An 18,524-nucleotide genomic window follows, 5' to 3' on the forward strand; every position below is an offset into this window, starting at 1 on the left:
AACTATTGTTCTCATGAACTATTGCTTTAACTAAAAAAATAGAGATTAAAAAAAGTCTTAACATGTTTTGTAATTATAGGCTTGCACAGCTTTAACGGAGCTATCTGCCTACAGAAGATAACCCATAGATTATATCTCTTAAAATAATAGAGATTATCATTTCAGCACTCGTACACACTGATGTAAACATAAGCCCATATGGAAAAAAAAGGGTCACTACTTGCCTGGACTGGTCAAAGGCTTAATAGTTTATGTAAGAATAGCTCTTTGCTTTTGCTGCTGAGGTAAAGTGATTGTTTTTTTTATAGCTTGGTCTTTGTTGAGGATTGCTAATCACACAGCTCAGCCTCATTAAGAGCACACTCATTAGGAAACACATACACAACCACTGTGATGGCTGGGCACTGTCACTTCTCACGCATACACACGCTGTGAAGCCAGAGTTTTTAGCTCAATCTGTCAATCCATATGTGACAGCATCAGGCTCTGTGTGCAAGCTGCTGGTGCTCAGACATAGTATAAGTCACACAGTCGTAACAGAGCCCGGAGCTGCCCCTGGCCATAGTGGAATTATACTGTTAATAGTCTCAAATATTAGTGTGATGGGGTGTCACTTGAGTTTTCACGGTTCTACCACTGTAATTGAAATATTATTCTTATTTATTTCATGCAACAGGCTTAACATTTTTAGTAGCTCAGGATAACACAATTGAGACATTTAACATGTAAAGACAAACACAAGCATAAATAAACTCTTTAAATAGTCCTGTGCACTGTTAATATGTGTGCAGAGACTGAAAGGAAGAAAGAGGAGAGGGAGAGAAGAAGAGACAAGACTAGATGAGATGAAGGACGAGTGGGTCAGAGAAGTGATGGTGTGGGAGCCTTCAGGCTACACATAGCTCTAGCACCCTCTGTTGGGCAGATTAGACAACAGCCCACCACTATTTTACTGTTGGCGTGCACTCTGTTGGGGTTGGGCGAAATGCTATCGTGCAATACGATAAGCCTGTTTGACAGGAGTGCTATTCCCACTGTTACCCGGTTGTGTGGAGTATCAATTTATCACAGCCAAATATGTTTTGTTGACGTGGGTCTGATTGTAGCTCAGTGGCAGAGCACCCCTTTGTGTGTGTGTGTGTGTGTGTGTGTGTGTGGGTGTGGGTGTGTGGGTGTTGGTGTGGTAGCAGCAGCGGTTGTTGCTGTTCTATTGACTAATGGACTCATTAGAATAGGAGGATCTGCACATGTGCTCCAGCTAGACTGTCTCCTCATGCTACCTCTGCTCTTGTCAATGTACTTCTCAGTGTGTGTGTGTGTTTGTATTGTGAGTTTGCATGAGTGTAAATCCAAGTTAAAAACATTTTTTGCCATTCACTCACTCATTCACACACACACACACACACACACACACACACACACACACAAACTTCCTTTCTAAGATAGTCCAAGAGATATTAATAATGATAATAATAAATAATAATAATAATGAAAAAGGATGTCAAATTGTTACAAAAAACTAAATCTGCTGTTGTTACTAAACACAACTTTGCTGGCTGTCAGTATGTGTACAGCAATGTTTGTTCTTGTCCTCCAGTAATAAATATCTTGTCTGAGGGCAACCAGATGTTCCAGCCAGCCTCGGTCTTGTTAACAAGGGCTGGGGCAGTGTTGAGTTGTGGTGTTAAATTTAAAAGGCTTAAGTCAGGCCTTGAGAGCGCTATCACTGCTCCACTTAATTGCTTGGTCTCAGCCAGAGGAGCATAGTTGAGCCGGTTGTGTGTCAGGGAAAGTAAGAGTACCACACTAATGAATTATAGATGAGCAATCACATGCATACATGGGCTAGAAATTTAGAATCAGAAAGCCTTTATTGTCATTGCATAGGAATACAATGCACCGGAATTACTTGTGATGCATTTCAACATGAAAACACAAAAACACAAGAAAAAGGACATTCAGTGGGATAAAAATGTGATAAAGAAATAGATAAATAAAAGTGTATGAAGTGCTGTAAAGTGTGTAAGTATGCCTTTATGCTCACATTCGCACAGGCACATATCCCTATGGGAGCATATAATGACAAATGTTTTTAAAGGTTCTGTAGCTTGGATTCTAAAAAAAAAAGCTATTTCAATATCCTTCTGGGGGCAACCTCTAGTCCTAGTCGAGTCCTTGGCAGTGGCCAGGGTTTGAATCCGACCCACGGCCCTTTGCGGCATGTTGTTTGTGATGAAGAGAAGGAAAAAAAAATGTAAAAGAGAGGATCAGATGGTGTTTGGAAGGAGGTGAGACTTGTGGTCATCCTGTCCAGAGCCTGGTGAGATTGACCTCTCACTGTTTGTATGTGTTTTGAACAGGAGAGAATTGCAGTCAACCAGCAGTGACTTATTGCATCTGTGCATGTGAGCAAAAGACACCTCAAACTCGCTTTCTAAATGCAATCCGTATCACTGATTAAAACCCTTGGACCCGCAATAGACAAAACAAGCAATTTAAAGATATCATCTTGAAGACATCTGGGAAATTGTGAGGGTAATTTTTCACAATCATTCATGATTATTAATAGAATAAGCCAAAAAGGAATACAGATACATTTGATTTTGAAAATCATCACAACTGTATTTTCAGCTCTTTAAGAGCAATTCAGTATTCATGGTCTTTTATGTGCTTAAAACGATATGCATAACAATTTAAAAAATCTTCTCAAATTCAATTTTGTAGTAAGATAAGAAGAACAAAAAGCATGCATGCCTTTCCAGAAAATTATAACTGGATAACATAGCTGTTTGCCAAAATTGCTGTCACCATTCAGTTTTGTTCTCGAAACAGGCATTGTAGACTCCATTGGTACATAATTGTGTTTAAGCACATTTGTCCTACATTGTGGTCCACCTGCTTGTTCTGTTGACCGGTACTGATGCTGTGCCAATCTTATCCCACCTGGATAGCCCTGCTTTGCTCTCTGTAAAGAGGTGTGTATATTGGTAACATACAATCTCACATTAGTAGCGATGACAAGAAATAATGGATCTATGGTATGTTTTGGGTTGAAAAGGATAAATACAGGCACACACACATACTTTCATGTATTCACACACTGGTGCTGGGTTCCCCTCCAAGACCTGCTCATGAATCTCATGGCTTGTTACCTTGGAGCAGAGCTAGTTAGCCCTGGCTGCTGACATATAGATATGTATACATGCAACGCACAGTTGGGGGCAATAGCCTGCATCTCTACTACCACTGAGTGTATCTGTGTGTGCATCCTTTAATTGGATTGCCATGGTGGCCATGTGTAGATGTTTGGCTGTTTTGTGTGTCATCCCTATATAGTGTGTGTATGTGTATGTGTGTGTGTGTGTGTGTGTGTGTGTGTGTGTGTGTGTGTGTGAGAGATTATATATGCAAGGAGCTTAATGGCTAAGCCTGTGTCAGGCCAGTGAAAACATGGTCATTCATATGGTAATAACTAGGCAAAGAAGGAGACAATAAATCTCTCCACATCCTCTGAGACCGTACAGAGAAGTAAGCAGATCTGACAGAGCTGGGAGCTTCAGATGGGTCACCACTCCGCTCGTATGTCAAACACCAAAAGCAAAAGCAGGGTTTCTGCTGGAAGTGCTAGAAGCTGCCTCTGCCAAGTAGGTGGTAGCCATGGTCAGTAGCACTAGTTCTTTTTAGGGCAGTAGACGTAGATATATATATTTTTTGTGGCTGTATGGCTTTATATAGAGAACACATAGGAAGTTATGATGATCTCGCTGGCATTCAGCTTTTTCTTATGCAAAAAATTTAGCAAAGAAGTGTACTTTTCATCCCTATTTTATCAAAGCCTTGGTATGTAAAAACATTCGTTTTATTGCTCAGGTTACTTAACAGATCCCCTGAGGAATGTAAAACAGTCAGATTGCATGCAACATTTGTGGCTAAGCACGTTGAATAATTTCTGGAAAATGGCGCAAGATTTTTCATCAATGTAGGCTATTCTGTGTTTAAGACTCTTTGAATTGCGACAAATTAGATGGTTGAGTTTGAGAATAGAGCTGTAATGCCCTGAATGGGGGGGGTTCGGGGGGTGTGAAGGCTGCTGAACACGCGCACACACACACACACACACACACACACACACACACACACACACACACACCACACACACACACACACACACACACACACACACACACACACAAACAAATCAGTTTATGAATGAGGACAAGTTGAATGGTGCTCCAGTTTTAGACTGAGCTATTCATTAGCTGCTAGTAGTCTTGATTTTGTGCTCACTACAGCTCTGCTCACTCTGTAACTACACCATGGTTTGGCCAAATGACAGTAGCACACATGGTTTTCTGCAGCTAAACAGTCAACCAGCAACAAAGTTGTCACAACCAGCAGAGTTGATTTATATGCAGGCCATCAAATAACTAAACCGTCAGGGAGTATAGTGAGGTAAGCACTCGTAAACATGTAAAATACAGTAGTTAGTCCATTACAGTGTAGCTGGAGGCAGGATATGTTAGTTGGCTGTAAACATATTCTTGTGTTTCATGGCAGTCTTTCCTCTGAGGCTCCCACACTGGTCACGCCTGTCACACAGATGTCTTGCTCCTCACATCACGCATACTCTGTAGAGACACACACCCCAACACATAGGCGACATAAAAGGACCCAGACAATGAGAAGGAGTCTAGTTTGAAATAAGCAGTTTTTCGTCACAGTTCTTTCAAAAGACAAAATACATTAAACTCCATAGAATGAGGCTGTATATCTGATGAGGTCAACAGTATTACAGATTAGGCACGTTGTTTTCTGCAGTAGCGCTTTTCATTGTCATTGGTCTGGGAGGTTTCATTGAGACATACAGTATATGTACAGAATCACTATGTGATGTTGGATAGCCCACTGTCACACAGTTTCTGCTGCTGTCCTTGTAGGTGTTTTCACATCATGCAACTCTGGCTGAGAGCCAGAATAGGTGCACATCGCTAAGTTATCGTGCAGCTCAGTTTGGGCCGCAGCAAGTTCTCTCTCTCATTGTCTCTTTCTCACACTCACTCACACACACACGCACATGTATTAGATATTTGTGAAGATATCCATTGACATAATGCATTCCCTGGTCCATTATCCTAACCTTATCCATCATACTTAACCCCAAACCTTACCTTAAACTTATTCTAAACCCAAGAAACCTTATCCTAAAACCAAGTCCAAATTGGTGTGTTTGTGTTCATGTGTGAGCAATGGCCTCACCCTTATCTGCTTTAGTTTGCTCTTGAGTTGATCGGCATCTCTTTGTGAGATTGTGTGTGTGTGGGTGTGTGTGGGGTGTGTGTTGTTGTGTGTGTGGTTGTGTGTGTGTGTGTGTGTGTGGTGTGGTGTGTTGTGGTGTGTGGGTGTGGGGTGTGTGTGTGTGGGTTTTGTGTGTTGTGTGTGTGGTGTGTGTGGGTGTGTGTGTGTGTGTTTGTGTGGGGGAAAGGAGGGGTCTTTTCCCTTTTTATGGTGTGCGTACAGTATCAGTGTTTTTTTGTTACTGTTAATTATGGCTCCCCCCCTCTTGTCTGTTTCCATCAGTGCACAGCTGCAGGCTCCTAAGTAAGGCAACGCTGCAATCTACTGTCTTAGATTCACGCTGTCTGTCTGCCCCCAGCCATACAGAGCTCGGGGATGGGGGGGTTTGGAGCTCTGGGGTGGTTTCAATGTGATGAGGGGGTTATGTATTAGCAAAGGGGGTAATGGAGGGTTCGTTCAGTCTCCTAATTTTTGGCACTACTTAATTAAAAGCGATACCACGGTGTGATTGGCGCAGTTGATGGAGGAGACGCGAGACGCCCATGGGGCTTTAGATCAGATGTGTGTGGGGGTGGTGTGTGTGTGTGTGTGTTTTTGTGTGTGGGGTGTGTGTGTGTTTTTATGTGTGTTGTGTCACCACCCTCTCTGTGTGTCTATGAAAGGAAGAGGAAAATCATTACCTTTTAATTATCCTTTTTATTCCTTATCCTTTTCCTCCTCGCTCTTTTCTTTTCTCATCCCCCCCCTTCTGTTTCTAAAACCCTTCAGTTGCACCCCCCCCTGGTCTATTTCTACAGCTGGCTCTCTTTTTCAAGCTTTTTGTCTTGTCCCTCGTCTTTAACCTTTCCATCAATGTGTGCGCAAAAATGATCTACGCATCAAACCAGCGTACAAAAAAATAGTTAATTTCAATATGTTTAACCCTTTAGTCCCATGCCCTCTTTGGTTTATTACTTCTTGTTCAGCTAAACTGTTGATACTTGAGTGTCATTTATCAAATTGGAAGTTTTAAAGGAAAAAATTAAAAAACTCCTCATAGCAGTTTGCAGCCCATAAAACCCCAAACTAAAGGGCAAGTATATTTTTTGTCATACATTTTTACTAAAACCTCCCCACTGATTAAAAAAAAATATAAAAAGTGTACATCCCCGTAATGAATTTTACCTTTATTTTTCTAAATTTTGCTGCCCCATTTACCTTCGTTCCTTTTTTACACTGTCTACCTTTTAAAATTGCTAATTTTAAAGTAAAAAAAAATCCTAAAATTAAGATGCAAAAATTTTTTCATTATTAAAAAATTGTGATAGTTTTTTTTTGTTTTTTGTCTGTAAATTTAAACTTGTATAAAAGAAAACCAAATTCTCACTTTTGGGAAAACGAAGTGTTTAAATTTGTTTATTAAACAGTTCTTACTACTCGGGTTTGACCAATAATCTTAAAACTTTAATTTTAAATTTCCCAAAAAGTATCGCAGGGCTTTTTTATTGGGTTCAATTGATTTACAGGATTTTTCCTTTTATCCACTGGTTTTAAAAATGAAAAAACCGTTTCATGGAGTATAACCGAAAAAGCAGAAGGGTTTCTGACCCACTATCCAAGGCACATTTTGTTCATTCCCGTTTTGGAAACAGAGAAGATTACTATTTTTTGGGGGAAATTTTTGGAGTCTTTTTGCGGCCATTGTGGGGTGTGGGTGTGTGTTGTGTGTGTGTGTGTGTGTTGGGGTGTGGGGGGGTGTGTGGGGGTGGGTTTGTGTGTTTTTTTGAGCAAGCAATAATTAAACCTAATCATTTGCAGATATTCATTGAAATTTACTGCCATAGGGTAAATAGGTCCCTAATTTCTAAATTGAAATAGTAATCCTCTCACACTTGGGTGATAAGCCTAGGGAGTGCTCTAATATTCCATCTCCAACCAGTTTAAACACAGGGCAGTGTCCTCATTCACATCAAAACTCATCATCCTAGGAAGCCCAATCTTATCTCACTGTAGTTTTTGCGTCACTCTAAAATACAGGCTCAAGTTTTCACAAAGCTATTTTATAGTAATAGTTTATGGAAATTACAATAGAATAACAGTAAAGGTCAGAGACAATGTACCAGTATTTTGTCATGCAGGTTTTTCAGGTGGGTATGACCCACGTGTCCGCTTCTGTATTTTGCAGCTGCGGCCTTTGTCGTGTTGTAGTAAGCATTAACTCTAATGTTGTGGTTGCCTCCAACAGTATGGAAGCTTCTGTACAGTGAAACAAGGTTTGCATGCTCCGTAACTTGACCTGTATAAATGTGTTGTAACAGGCTAACGAAGCTTCTTCTATAGTTCTTTTACTGTGTGTGTGTGTGTGTGTGTGTGTGCACGTTTGTGCGTGTTTGAGATTGGTATGTGGGAAGGTGGGGGCAGGGGTCTGCATTGACACCCTAATCCTGCAGCCTACTTTGCCTTTGTGTAAAGCTTGGAGGAGAGAGGGATGGAAAGAGTGAGTGAGTGAGAGAGAGAGGGAGGAAGCGGGAGAAGGAGGGGGTATCAGGGGGCAGTCGATGTAAGGGGGGAAGTCGGGAGCATGGGTTTTGAGAGAGGGCGAGCGAGGGAGGGGAGTGATTGGAAGGTAGAGTGAGGGAGATGGGGTTCGTTCATTCTCCTGCTCTCACTATGAAAGGAAACAAAGGATGGTGAAGGGCCTGACTTAATGACAGCAGGACGTCTTTAAGTGTGCACGTTAGACTTTCCGCTGGTTAGCCTCCGCTGACCTGACGTCTGTATTCAGTCGTTGGCCTCTTCTTCTCCCTCCATCCGTCTGTGCATCTCTCTCTCGCTCTCTCTCTGCTGACGATCTGACGTCTCATTGTTGCTCTGCTTGCTTCCCTGGCTTCTACATGTGAGTTATTCTGCCTCTGTTTCTGTGTGTATAAACAATTTAATAGGGGTCTGATGTAGTCATAGCACACTGTACTTTAACTGTACTTTTTCCTGCAGCTTGGTTGGAGTTTTTTGTCATGTAGACAGACAAATAAGTGTGACATGTGGTTGAATCTGTGGTGGGGATCTGCTCTTTCTCAATCTATCCCTCTTTGCCTCTTATTCATATCTCTGCTCGTTTTTCTTAGCAATAACTGGTACATTTTCTGCATCTATAGGACATAGCCTTCTGTAAGTAAGGAAGAAGTTGTGAGCAGCACAGCTATATTCCCATTTCCTCTGGGCTGGAGGAATTGATGCATAAAGTTGACTACACACACCTAAAACGTAGGTCTTGTCTGTTCCTTACATAAACTATCCACTGCAAATACATCCACTGGAAAAGATGACATTTCAGCGCCTGTCAAGAAAGGCCTAATCCAAATGCGTAAAACTAACATTTGTATGCTGGAGAGCTAATGCTAAATGACAGCTGGCTACATCTGCTTTTGTTAGAGGCAGCTCACAAGCCTGGAGAGCAAATGCTGCCCTGCGTACATATTTAGATGTGGTTTTCTGTGGCTGAAGGGCAGACGGCGTGGTTGCTGGCTTGGCAGCAGTGTTGGCACATTGTGGGTCAGCCTGGCGCAGGAACTGACATTAAGGGTGGGTGGGGCCACCTCTCTGACTGTCTGTCACTTAGGAAGAAAGGGTGGGCGTGTGATTTTTATTTCAAGGTAATCAGGAATTTTTGACTATTGATTAGCAGTAGCCATTATGCACACGATTGGAATTGCGCTAGTCAGCACAGCATTATCTATTTAGATGTTTCTTAATGTCTGATTTATGAATTAAAAATGTATATTGAGATTTCAGATTCTGTGAGATTTTGGTCAAATTCAACTTGTCATCATTTATTTTAGAGCTGAGGCAATTGACCGAAACAACAAAAATACCCAAAGTTCCCTAATTCCCCCTTCTCAAATTTGCTGGTTTTCTTTTGTCTTCTATGATAATACCCTCAATATTTCTGAGTTTTGGACTGTTGGTCCAGCTGTTTGAATGCATCACTTTGGCCTTTAGGAGTTTATGATGCATTGAGTAAAAAATTGGCAGATTAACCGATACTGAAAAATAAAATGTTGTAACCCCTGTTCATTTAGAAATGACATTTGTCAAACTTATCTTAAGATAAGAATTTTAAACACACACACACACACACACACACACACACCACACACACACACACACACACACACACTAGCTGTGGGTTCTGTTTATTAAATAGGCAGCCTGCAAGAGAGGATAAGAGACACAGATGCAGGGCATTAGACATTGAAACTATTGCTGTGATTGTCAAGCTCTTGCTCTTGCTGTTTCTCTTAATCTCTTTTTCTCTCTCTGTGTATGTGTGTGTTGTGTGTGTGTGGTGTGTGTGTGTGTGTCAAAATCAGATCTTCTTGTAACAAATTCATGTTTTTAACTTGTTTTATTAAGTTACGTCTCACATCATCTTAAGGAAAGCCAATCAGACCATCTTCATTCAGAGCTTGATTATCTATCCTTAGGGCCCTAATTTAACAATCTAATGGCAATTTTCCATTAATGGTTCCTGCTCGACTCACCTCGACTTGCCTTGACTCGGCAGTGGTGCCCCGTCCTCCTTTTTCCATTGCAAATTAGTACAGCTTCATGCGTGAGGTGAGCCTGCCTGGTCGTCATAGCAGGAAACTGCCGTGTCTAACGCGACACACACAGAACATCAAAGGTGTGTTGCTTTTGGTTCTCGGCATGTGGCTGCCACATCCGGAAGACAAATTAGTTTCCAAAGAAGCTGGAAGCATGCTTCCGTGTGTGTGTGTGGTGTGTGTGTGTGTGTGTGTGTGTGTGTGTGTGTGTGTGTGTGTGTGTGTGTGTGTGGTGTGTGTGTGTGTGTGTGTGTGTGTGTGTGTGTGTTGTGTGTGTGTGTGTGTGTGTGTGGTGTGTGTTGTGTGTAAAAGCATAGTGTGTGCACAAGCCTAGGCACATTTTACTAATGCGCTATTAGAATAACACAAAATGCTGCGCTATTGATTTAAGACCAGGTTTTTGTTGGTCAATGGCATATCACTTCCCGCTGCATCAAGATAGCAATACGACAACAATTCACCTGAACACACCTCCTTGTAAGACCAGCACGCCCATGGTTGCAAAGATGGCCGCAGGTGCATTTGCTATTTAAACAACGTGGGCGCTGCGCCTGGTGCAATAGAGGGCCCTTAATGTGTTTGTGCTGGCTTGTAGAGTAATGTGCTGGGTTTCAGTATTTCCCTCCTGATTGAAGAGCTCCGTCCGGGCAGATGCAAGGTAATTCTCTAATGGGCCTCAGCTTCACTCAATAGCCATCCGTCAATTATAGTCAATAAGACAAAGCAGAGGACAGCGGGCTTACTTGCTGTCACTGTTCAGAGTGTCACAAGATTGACAGTCTTTCTTTTGAAATTGAATTCATTGCAGGGTGAGAGGAATGTTTACGGTAACAACATTGGATGATGAGCCAGAAAAGAATGCCTCTGGTCTCTGGAAAATAATATCTCACCACTAGATGGATGGAGAATAGTGTCCCAAGACTATACCCAGTGAAAATGTGGACATTAGACATGATATCCCTTTGCTCTTTTTTTGTTTCTATTTTTCCCCCTGAGCAAGATCTGCTGCAAGTAATTAAAAAGAGAGGTCAAAAGGTGACTAGAATGCCTTAGTACGCGTGGACAGTGAGTTGAGAAGAAGGTGAAGAGGTTAGAATGGAGGGGTGGAGGCCACAGAGGAGGTGGGTTTCAATGAAGGTGGATGCCAGCTGAGGAAAGAAAAGAACAGTCTTCTGGCTAAGCCCCTGGTAATTTTCTCTAACCATCATGAACTCTGGTTCATCTCCCTCTTTCACACATTTGTTCTCAGTTTTTATTTACTCAATCCCACCATGGCCTCTCCCCCAGGTGCTTGTTTGGAGATACACCCTTTCCCTTTTCTTTACAACTCAATTACATGGTAAACGCTGTAGTCAGCTCAGAAGGGTGAAGGGGGTCAAGTAGAGTGTTTCCCACTCTGCTTTATACATACTGTAAGCTACAGCATGTCCCTTGTGCAATTTGGATTATGTGCTAAGCAACCACTCTCTTCTCTGCATCCCTCTAGCCCCTTGTTATTCCCCAGGCGGCAGACCACATATTTGCCTTTAAATCCTCCCATTTTTCTCAAATTGACGCACTCACTGCTCAAGCAGCGAGTGGAAATGGATTCACGTTTGTGAATACCTAAAAATGCAGACACAAACAGGCACACACAAATACTCATATGCAAACACACATTACACATACACATACACACTTGTCTCACACAGTAAATATTGTGATTGTTTTGTGCCTCACACTTTTTTTTTTTTTTGCTATTTAAGACACTCTGTAAGGGTCATTGCTTACCACCGATTGCTTGAGTCCATTCCTCCATATTTAAGGACAATACTGTTTGTTCTAAGATAAAAAGATTAGCTTCAGTGAGACATAACTTGATGGATCAGTGTGTGCTAGGGGCCGCTTGGCCTCAGAGGCCGCTAGTCAGAATTTGAAGCCACCGCACAGAATAGCCCTCTATTGTTGTGGTTGTCAGGATGGTTGGCTGCTGTGGTGCGCACACTTGCAGACATGCACACAAACATATACTGATGTACACACATACAAACAGAGACACTTATCACCAGAAAGAGTCAGCCGCCTCAGCCTGTGGACAGCACTGCATTGTTGCTAGCCTACAGCTCTACTGGACATTTAACAGTGCAGTCATTCAGCTTTTACTGGTGACTCAGGACCAGCAGGCAGCATAACAACCAGTGTGACCAACAACACCTGGCTTCACACTACCACACTGTTGTATTCAAGAGGCTTAAGGAGCAACGATAAATCAAGACCATTAACAGAGTAGCATAACTAAATAAAAGAATAAAAATATCAGTATAAATGTCCATAAGATGTACGGTATGGCAAGGGAAAGGTAGAAACCAGAGTGTGTGTGCACAATATATGCAGTTATAGATTAAACACGTCAATAAGGTAAAATAAAGTAAAATAAAATATTCCCCATGGTGAGATGAAAAAATGGGATCACATGGGGAAGGTTTTAGTAAACCTTTTTTTTGTTCTGTTCAGATAGCCCTCTCTAACTTATTGCTTTTTCACTTGATCTTCACCATAATGGCCCCCACTGAGAGCCTGTAGAGATTGGAGCCTGACCAATAAAGGATTTTTAAGGCCGATACCGATATGAATTGTTGGTTATTTAAAAATCCGATATGACGATATATCGGCCGATCTATATATATATATTATTTTTAAAATCCAGAAATGCGTTACAAAACAGATTTCCCTAACATTAGTTATTTGTTGTTATTTATGAGTTCTCACTGAAATAATGTAATAATAATTTGTTTTATTGTCACAACAAAACAGAGGAACATTAAAATATGAAAGGTTTTATTGTCACAACAGAACAGAGGAACATCAAAATATGAAAGGTCTGATAAATAAAATGTATAAAAATACAAACTTAAGATATAAAACTTAAAGTCCTTTGAACAAACACACATTAACAAAAGAAAAAAAATCAGTTTTGTTACAGGGACATTTGTTGAGTGCCCTCTGGTGGATAAACGCCAAAAGCTCATAACATGGTTGACAGTCCATTTTTATTTTTTAAATATATCAGTCATTTATTTGTCATATGAATGAATATTTAAAACACACATATAATATATATATATATATATATATATATATATATATATATATATCGGCCGTTAGAAATGCCAATACCGATATTGGGAAAGGCCTAATATCGGCCGATAATATCGGCCCGCCGATGTATCGATCAGGCTCTAATAGAGATTAATATAAATCACACAGTGTAATCCCTATTCATTGGATTCCAGTGTTAACAACTATTGGAAAATCTGACCACTGAGATCTTTTGTGAGGATTTTTCTAGCTTCATGCCAAAACATGACATATACTTCATGTCAAGTGGCTATTTGACTTTGAAACTCCTTCCAGCCCAGCTGTTTGACTGGCATGTTTTCCACAAGGTCTCTTAAGGGGATGTTGGAGCTTGTTTGAGAGGTCATATATAGTAGCATAGTTATGTACATTTTTGTGGTTTGTGTGCTAGAGGTGCTGCCAGTCACCCCTCTCTCAGTGAATCAATGTCTTTAGTCATCGAAAGAGCAAGCCACCACCCCAACAGCCTCAGCCCACTCTGTCTGATATGCAGAAACACAGTGACATCTCACATCCCCAAATCAATCCCAAGCAGCCAAAACACTCTAGTCAGTGACCTACTTATCTGTCTTTTGAACAGGTCCCACATGGACATGGATTTGTTTCAACAGTTTTTGGCAATTTTAGTGACATACTTCCACTGTTAGAAGCTTTTGTGTCACAAATATGCAAATATACAGTATTTTGCAGTATTATGTCTTCTTGGAAAAAGCAAATAAGGGCCAATTCTGATATCTCAAGTCATTGTATCTTCCAATGGTTGGTTATCGATTCAGTTCCAGTCTTCTCATTTTCCCAAATATAATATCTGTATACCTTATCATGCTGATTGGGATAATTTTTAGTAATAGGGCTGGGTGATACATCTTCTATCCTGATATAGGTCATTTTCTATCTCGATAACGATATATATGACAATATAGCGTGTTTTCTGGTAATTCAGTCAAGAAATAGTCTATATGAAGTAACCACACGGTAAAGCCTATAGTTGAATACGCCTTACTCTGACAGCAGAACAGCACCTCTAGGGTTGTCTCCCACGTTCAAGGATCAGAATGTAAGGCATTAACCAAATGACATCCTCACAACCGACATCCTTACTACTGACATGGAGTTATACTTGCTAGCACTACTCTACACTTTGCCAAGTCTAGAGAAAATTAACAGAGTTAAGCTATGTACCCTGCTGCATCTTAAGAGCCATGATATTACTTGTCTTATACCTTCACCCTATCTCTCTGTCTCCATCCGCCCTCATTTTTCTCTTTCTTCATGTGCTCTAGTTAAATTCCAGCCTTGAAAACGCTTGTACATTGACGTTCTTTTCATATAGGACTTTTAAAATAACATGCAGCTAGGTCTTATTTAACAGACTGCCTTTTAATTATGTGTGGGGAGACAACTGAGGCAGATTCAGTTCATGCTGACATCAGCAGCATTTGTACTTCTGGTAAAAACACTGCGAGAGGAAATGTTCCAGGCGCAGTAGACAAATGATCTTTTAAATGCCTCTTGCCTTATCGATGTTATGATTCAAGAGTTCAGTAGGAAATTTGACACAATTCCATATCTGTTGGCGAACACCTTTAACAATTTCTAATGTCCATTCCTGTGTATGTGTGTGAGAGAGTCATGGTTACTGCTAATGATACCACCTCTGGTGCCCGTGCTGGCAGTGTAATCAGCCTGGCAGTTTTGATCCTGACACACACACACACACCCACAACACACACACAAAACACACACCACACACCACACACAAAACCACAAACCCCCAGGCATTGGCTGGGGCTAATGACTCATCTCCCCACCCCCACCCCCCCTTTTTCTCTCTGTTTTTTTGTTTCCCCTGTATTTTCTGCTCTGTTGTACAGGGGACATCACTAGAAGGGTATGAGAAGAAAAAGAGGCAAACTGTTGGCACCCTACAAACCCAAGATACAAGGTTTAAAACAACAGGCCTGCAGGAAATGTACGGGCCAGACAGGTTTTTTCCTTTTGGGTCTGGCTGCCCGTTTGCATAGCAGTGAGCATAGTGTCCTTGCAAGAGCAAACAGAATGAAGTATCTTATGATTTTAATAGTGATGATTTAGTAGTAGCTTTGTTTTCATATAGCACATTTGTAAAGAAAGAGAGTTTTGGTTTTGGCTTTGCTTGTGTATATATATATATATATATATATTATATATATATATATATATATATATATATATATATAAATATCACAGCAAGCCAAACCAATATCAGAAGTTGCATTTTTTTAAATTGAGGATTTGTTCATATCAGCGCCATAAGTGACTGTCATAAAGTTGTCATAAAGTATACTGTGGAGGCTTTTTACGCATCTTTACGTAGCCTAATTTGTGGGGTTAGATATGGTGTGTCTGCTGCTGTGTCCTTGATTGTTCTGTAACAGTAGTTGTGACCCTTTCTGCTGTTTTTAATGTGATAGCCCTGCAGCAGCCGTATATCATAGTGTATGGAGGGGCCAATAATATGATATAGCAATTGATGCTAACCAACCAAGGCAAGGAAGACACACTGTAATGTAACTGTGAAGATTAGGTGATTCTGCTGAAATAATAACTGGTCTAGATTTGGTCTCATTATAGTTTTGAGTGTGTTGTGGGCTGCTTTCATACTGCCTTGTCTTACAGAATGCGAATTATTTAGAGGAAGGTTTTGTTCATTAAATCGGCAGTTTGTGCATATTTGTGCCTTTCATCCTGCGTTAGACTATGGGTGTTTGAGAAGAGAGGTATTAGCTTAGAAAAATAGCAAGGCGTGAAGTTGTACTGAACTGTATGCCACGACATATTGTGAATGACTTTTGACTGTGTTGGAGGCTTCATATGTCAATTCAGTGTATTTTAAGGCCCAGTCAGTCAGTCAGTCAGTCAGTCTGGCAGACTATGAGGTCGGGGTGGTTTGCAGTGAATCCCAGAGAGGAGTTGCTGTCTGCATGCTTCATGCTTCTCTGTCCTTTAACCGGGGTCCATGGCAGTCTTTGGTTTGGCCTGCTATCAGAACACCAAACCTCAGTGAAAACCAGTCTGTTGTGGGCCGCTCGCTCAAGGCTTTCCACTGGAGTTAGCAGGCCTGTTATTTAGCTTGGGCGGATCAATCTCCTCCATTCTCTGTTGTTCTCTTGCTCTCTTTACTCTTGTTTGCTTCACTATTCCTGAAATCTTTCTGGCATTCATTGTTACATCCACCCAGTCTGGATCCTGAACACCTGAAGAAGTGTTAGATATAGGGCAGAAATGGATGGGCTTTGGAGTAGGTGACATTCTTCCTGCAGGATGAATGGATGTGTTGGGAATTAATGACATATCCATCCAGCACATTGAATCAGTGGGTAGGGATTTAACAGCTGCAGGGTTGAAATAGGAGACCAATAGACTGAAAGCTTCTAAACTCTATGCAAAATTCCATAGGCTGGTTTACTGCCTTATATTTCACTGTTGTCTTAGGACTGTACTATGTGCCCAGTGCATCTAAGTAAGGATACAAGGCTAGATTGTTACATTCTTTTAACAAGTGGATATATTTCCTTTTCCTTGTGTTGACCATACTGGGGAGTCAAACATTAAGGAAAAGTTGTCATGCTTATGTAAGTTTAGGAATATCCGTACCTCCTTGGTGAGAATACAGGTGTGCCTTATTGGGTTTTGAGTGAAGGATAATTTTTAAATGTCTAGTTCCCATTTTCTATTATGAATACAGTTGCTTAAATCCTCAGTTCTTTCAAAGTAATTTCAATCAGTTATTTACGTGTGGGATTCATATATACAATTGTGTTTCTGATGCAGGCCATTAGCCAACCGTATTTCTTCTCTAGGAAGTGAGACACAGCACCTGTGTCGTCAGCCACCAATTCATCAGGGTTCGCTGTGGACCAATAACAACATCTGCTGTGATGGAGCACGTCTCTGATTGGCTTAGTGCTGTGTGTCTCTGAAGTGCGTTCTTCCCAGCAACCGGGTCTGGTGTCCTGGCTTGTTTTTATAGACCTGTTTCCTCCGGGAGGCTGGGAAAGGCTGGTGTGTGACTGGGCTGTCAGATTGGTATAAGGGACCGGCATACATTGATATGTCTATGCATGGTCAGGGAATTGTGTGTGTGTGTGTGTGTGTGTCAGACTTAATACATTATGTGTCCTTAAATCACCTCCAGTCTTAATTAAGCTTGTGTAATATTTGAAACTCATGTTATTGAATAGATTTAGTTGAAGTGTGTGTGTGTGTGTGTGTGTGCTGCTGCTGCTGCTGCTGCTGCTGTCTGAGAGTTGCTGACAGTGTGGAGCTCACTGATCCCTACTAAGCTGCTGCTGAAAAGCCAGGCGGGCTGATGGCTGGCTGGCTGGCCAAGTGTGTGACTGGCCAGCCAGCGAGGTGTTAGATCTAACTGGCTGAATGTGGCTTGGTAGGACTCTGTCCTCAAAAGGCTGTTTTTCGAATGAGGATACTTACAGACACTCTGTGTGGTTCATTTGGTCAGGAAAGGTTACAACATCATAGCAAAGCTGTCCACAGTCTGGTCATAGATGCTTTTTATTCCACAATGGGACTATAGTATTACTCACATTTGGCTTCCACAAAGGATGTTATGTGTTTTCATTCATTCAATATTATCAATTAGTTTAACTGAGTCTCATTCATCAAAGTAGTATGCATCAAAAAACAACAACAAAAATATCAAGAAGTCTGCAGAGGTGGGTTTTGTGCTAGTGGTGCCTTGGTTGAGAGTTCCAATAAACTCAGTAGGTTTGCATATGAGAAACTGCAGGGGTTCATGTTTCTGTCACTGCATATTTTAGCAGCCAGTTTGAAGGTTTCATTGGAAGAAATGGAATCAAAGACAGGCGGTGTTACCTATAAAACACATCTAAAGCTTGGACCTGAGCTTATGATGTTTCAAGTTAGTGTTTGTCACCTCCACAGGGGCTCCATTACTTTACATACACAAAAACGAAATAAAATATGTATTTAGTTATTGATTGTGCTGCTGCTTTAAGGTATACCTGTAAGTATAAAACATTTAGTATTTGGGTATCAGAAACTAGACACAATAAATCAAAGTACAGGCGAAAACCGGCAGGAGGCTGTGGAAACATGGTACTAGCTGGTATTGTTTATCAAGCATCCTTTTCAACTTTATTGTCCCACTGTTTGGAGAAATCTACCTTATAAAGCTGTTGAATGTATTTTTGAGTTATAGTACAGATGTGGTTCCTTTGACGGCTTCCTGTTCCATTGTGTGTGAAGTTGTCCCTCAGCTCTGCCTAAAATAACTGCTCAGGCCTTTCATTGTTCAACATGAAAATACAAACATCCCACATTGTGGGAGAGGAATTTCTTTAATTAGTTTGTTCATATTACATATTGACAGTACATATTTATATGTCCATTTAGATCTTAAATATGCAGAATAATTAATGGTTTAGGAAGTTCATCTGGATCAAACTTGTGATGTACAATAAAATGAGATTCAACTCATTTAGTCATATTTTACATTATTTGATGTAT

At 40.9% G+C, this 18,524-nt stretch overlaps 1 protein-coding gene across 1 annotated transcript in view; it reads left to right on the forward strand.

Annotated features, from left to right (window-relative positions):
• The window catches only part of dip2a (disco-interacting protein 2 homolog A), an 86,174-nt gene that overhangs the window by 30,514 nt on the left and 37,136 nt on the right, over nt 1–18,524 (forward strand). Inside the window, 1 exon segment of the mRNA XM_032529108.1 lies at nt 14,870–14,940. Coding sequence (XP_032384999.1) covers nt 14,889–14,940 — 52 coding nt within the window. The 5' untranslated portion in view covers nt 14,870–14,888.

This window comes from Etheostoma spectabile, chromosome 11 (assembly GCF_008692095.1).
Source record: "Etheostoma spectabile isolate EspeVRDwgs_2016 chromosome 11, UIUC_Espe_1.0, whole genome shotgun sequence".
In the NCBI taxonomy this organism is placed as follows: Eukaryota; Metazoa; Chordata; class Actinopteri; order Perciformes; family Percidae; genus Etheostoma; species Etheostoma spectabile.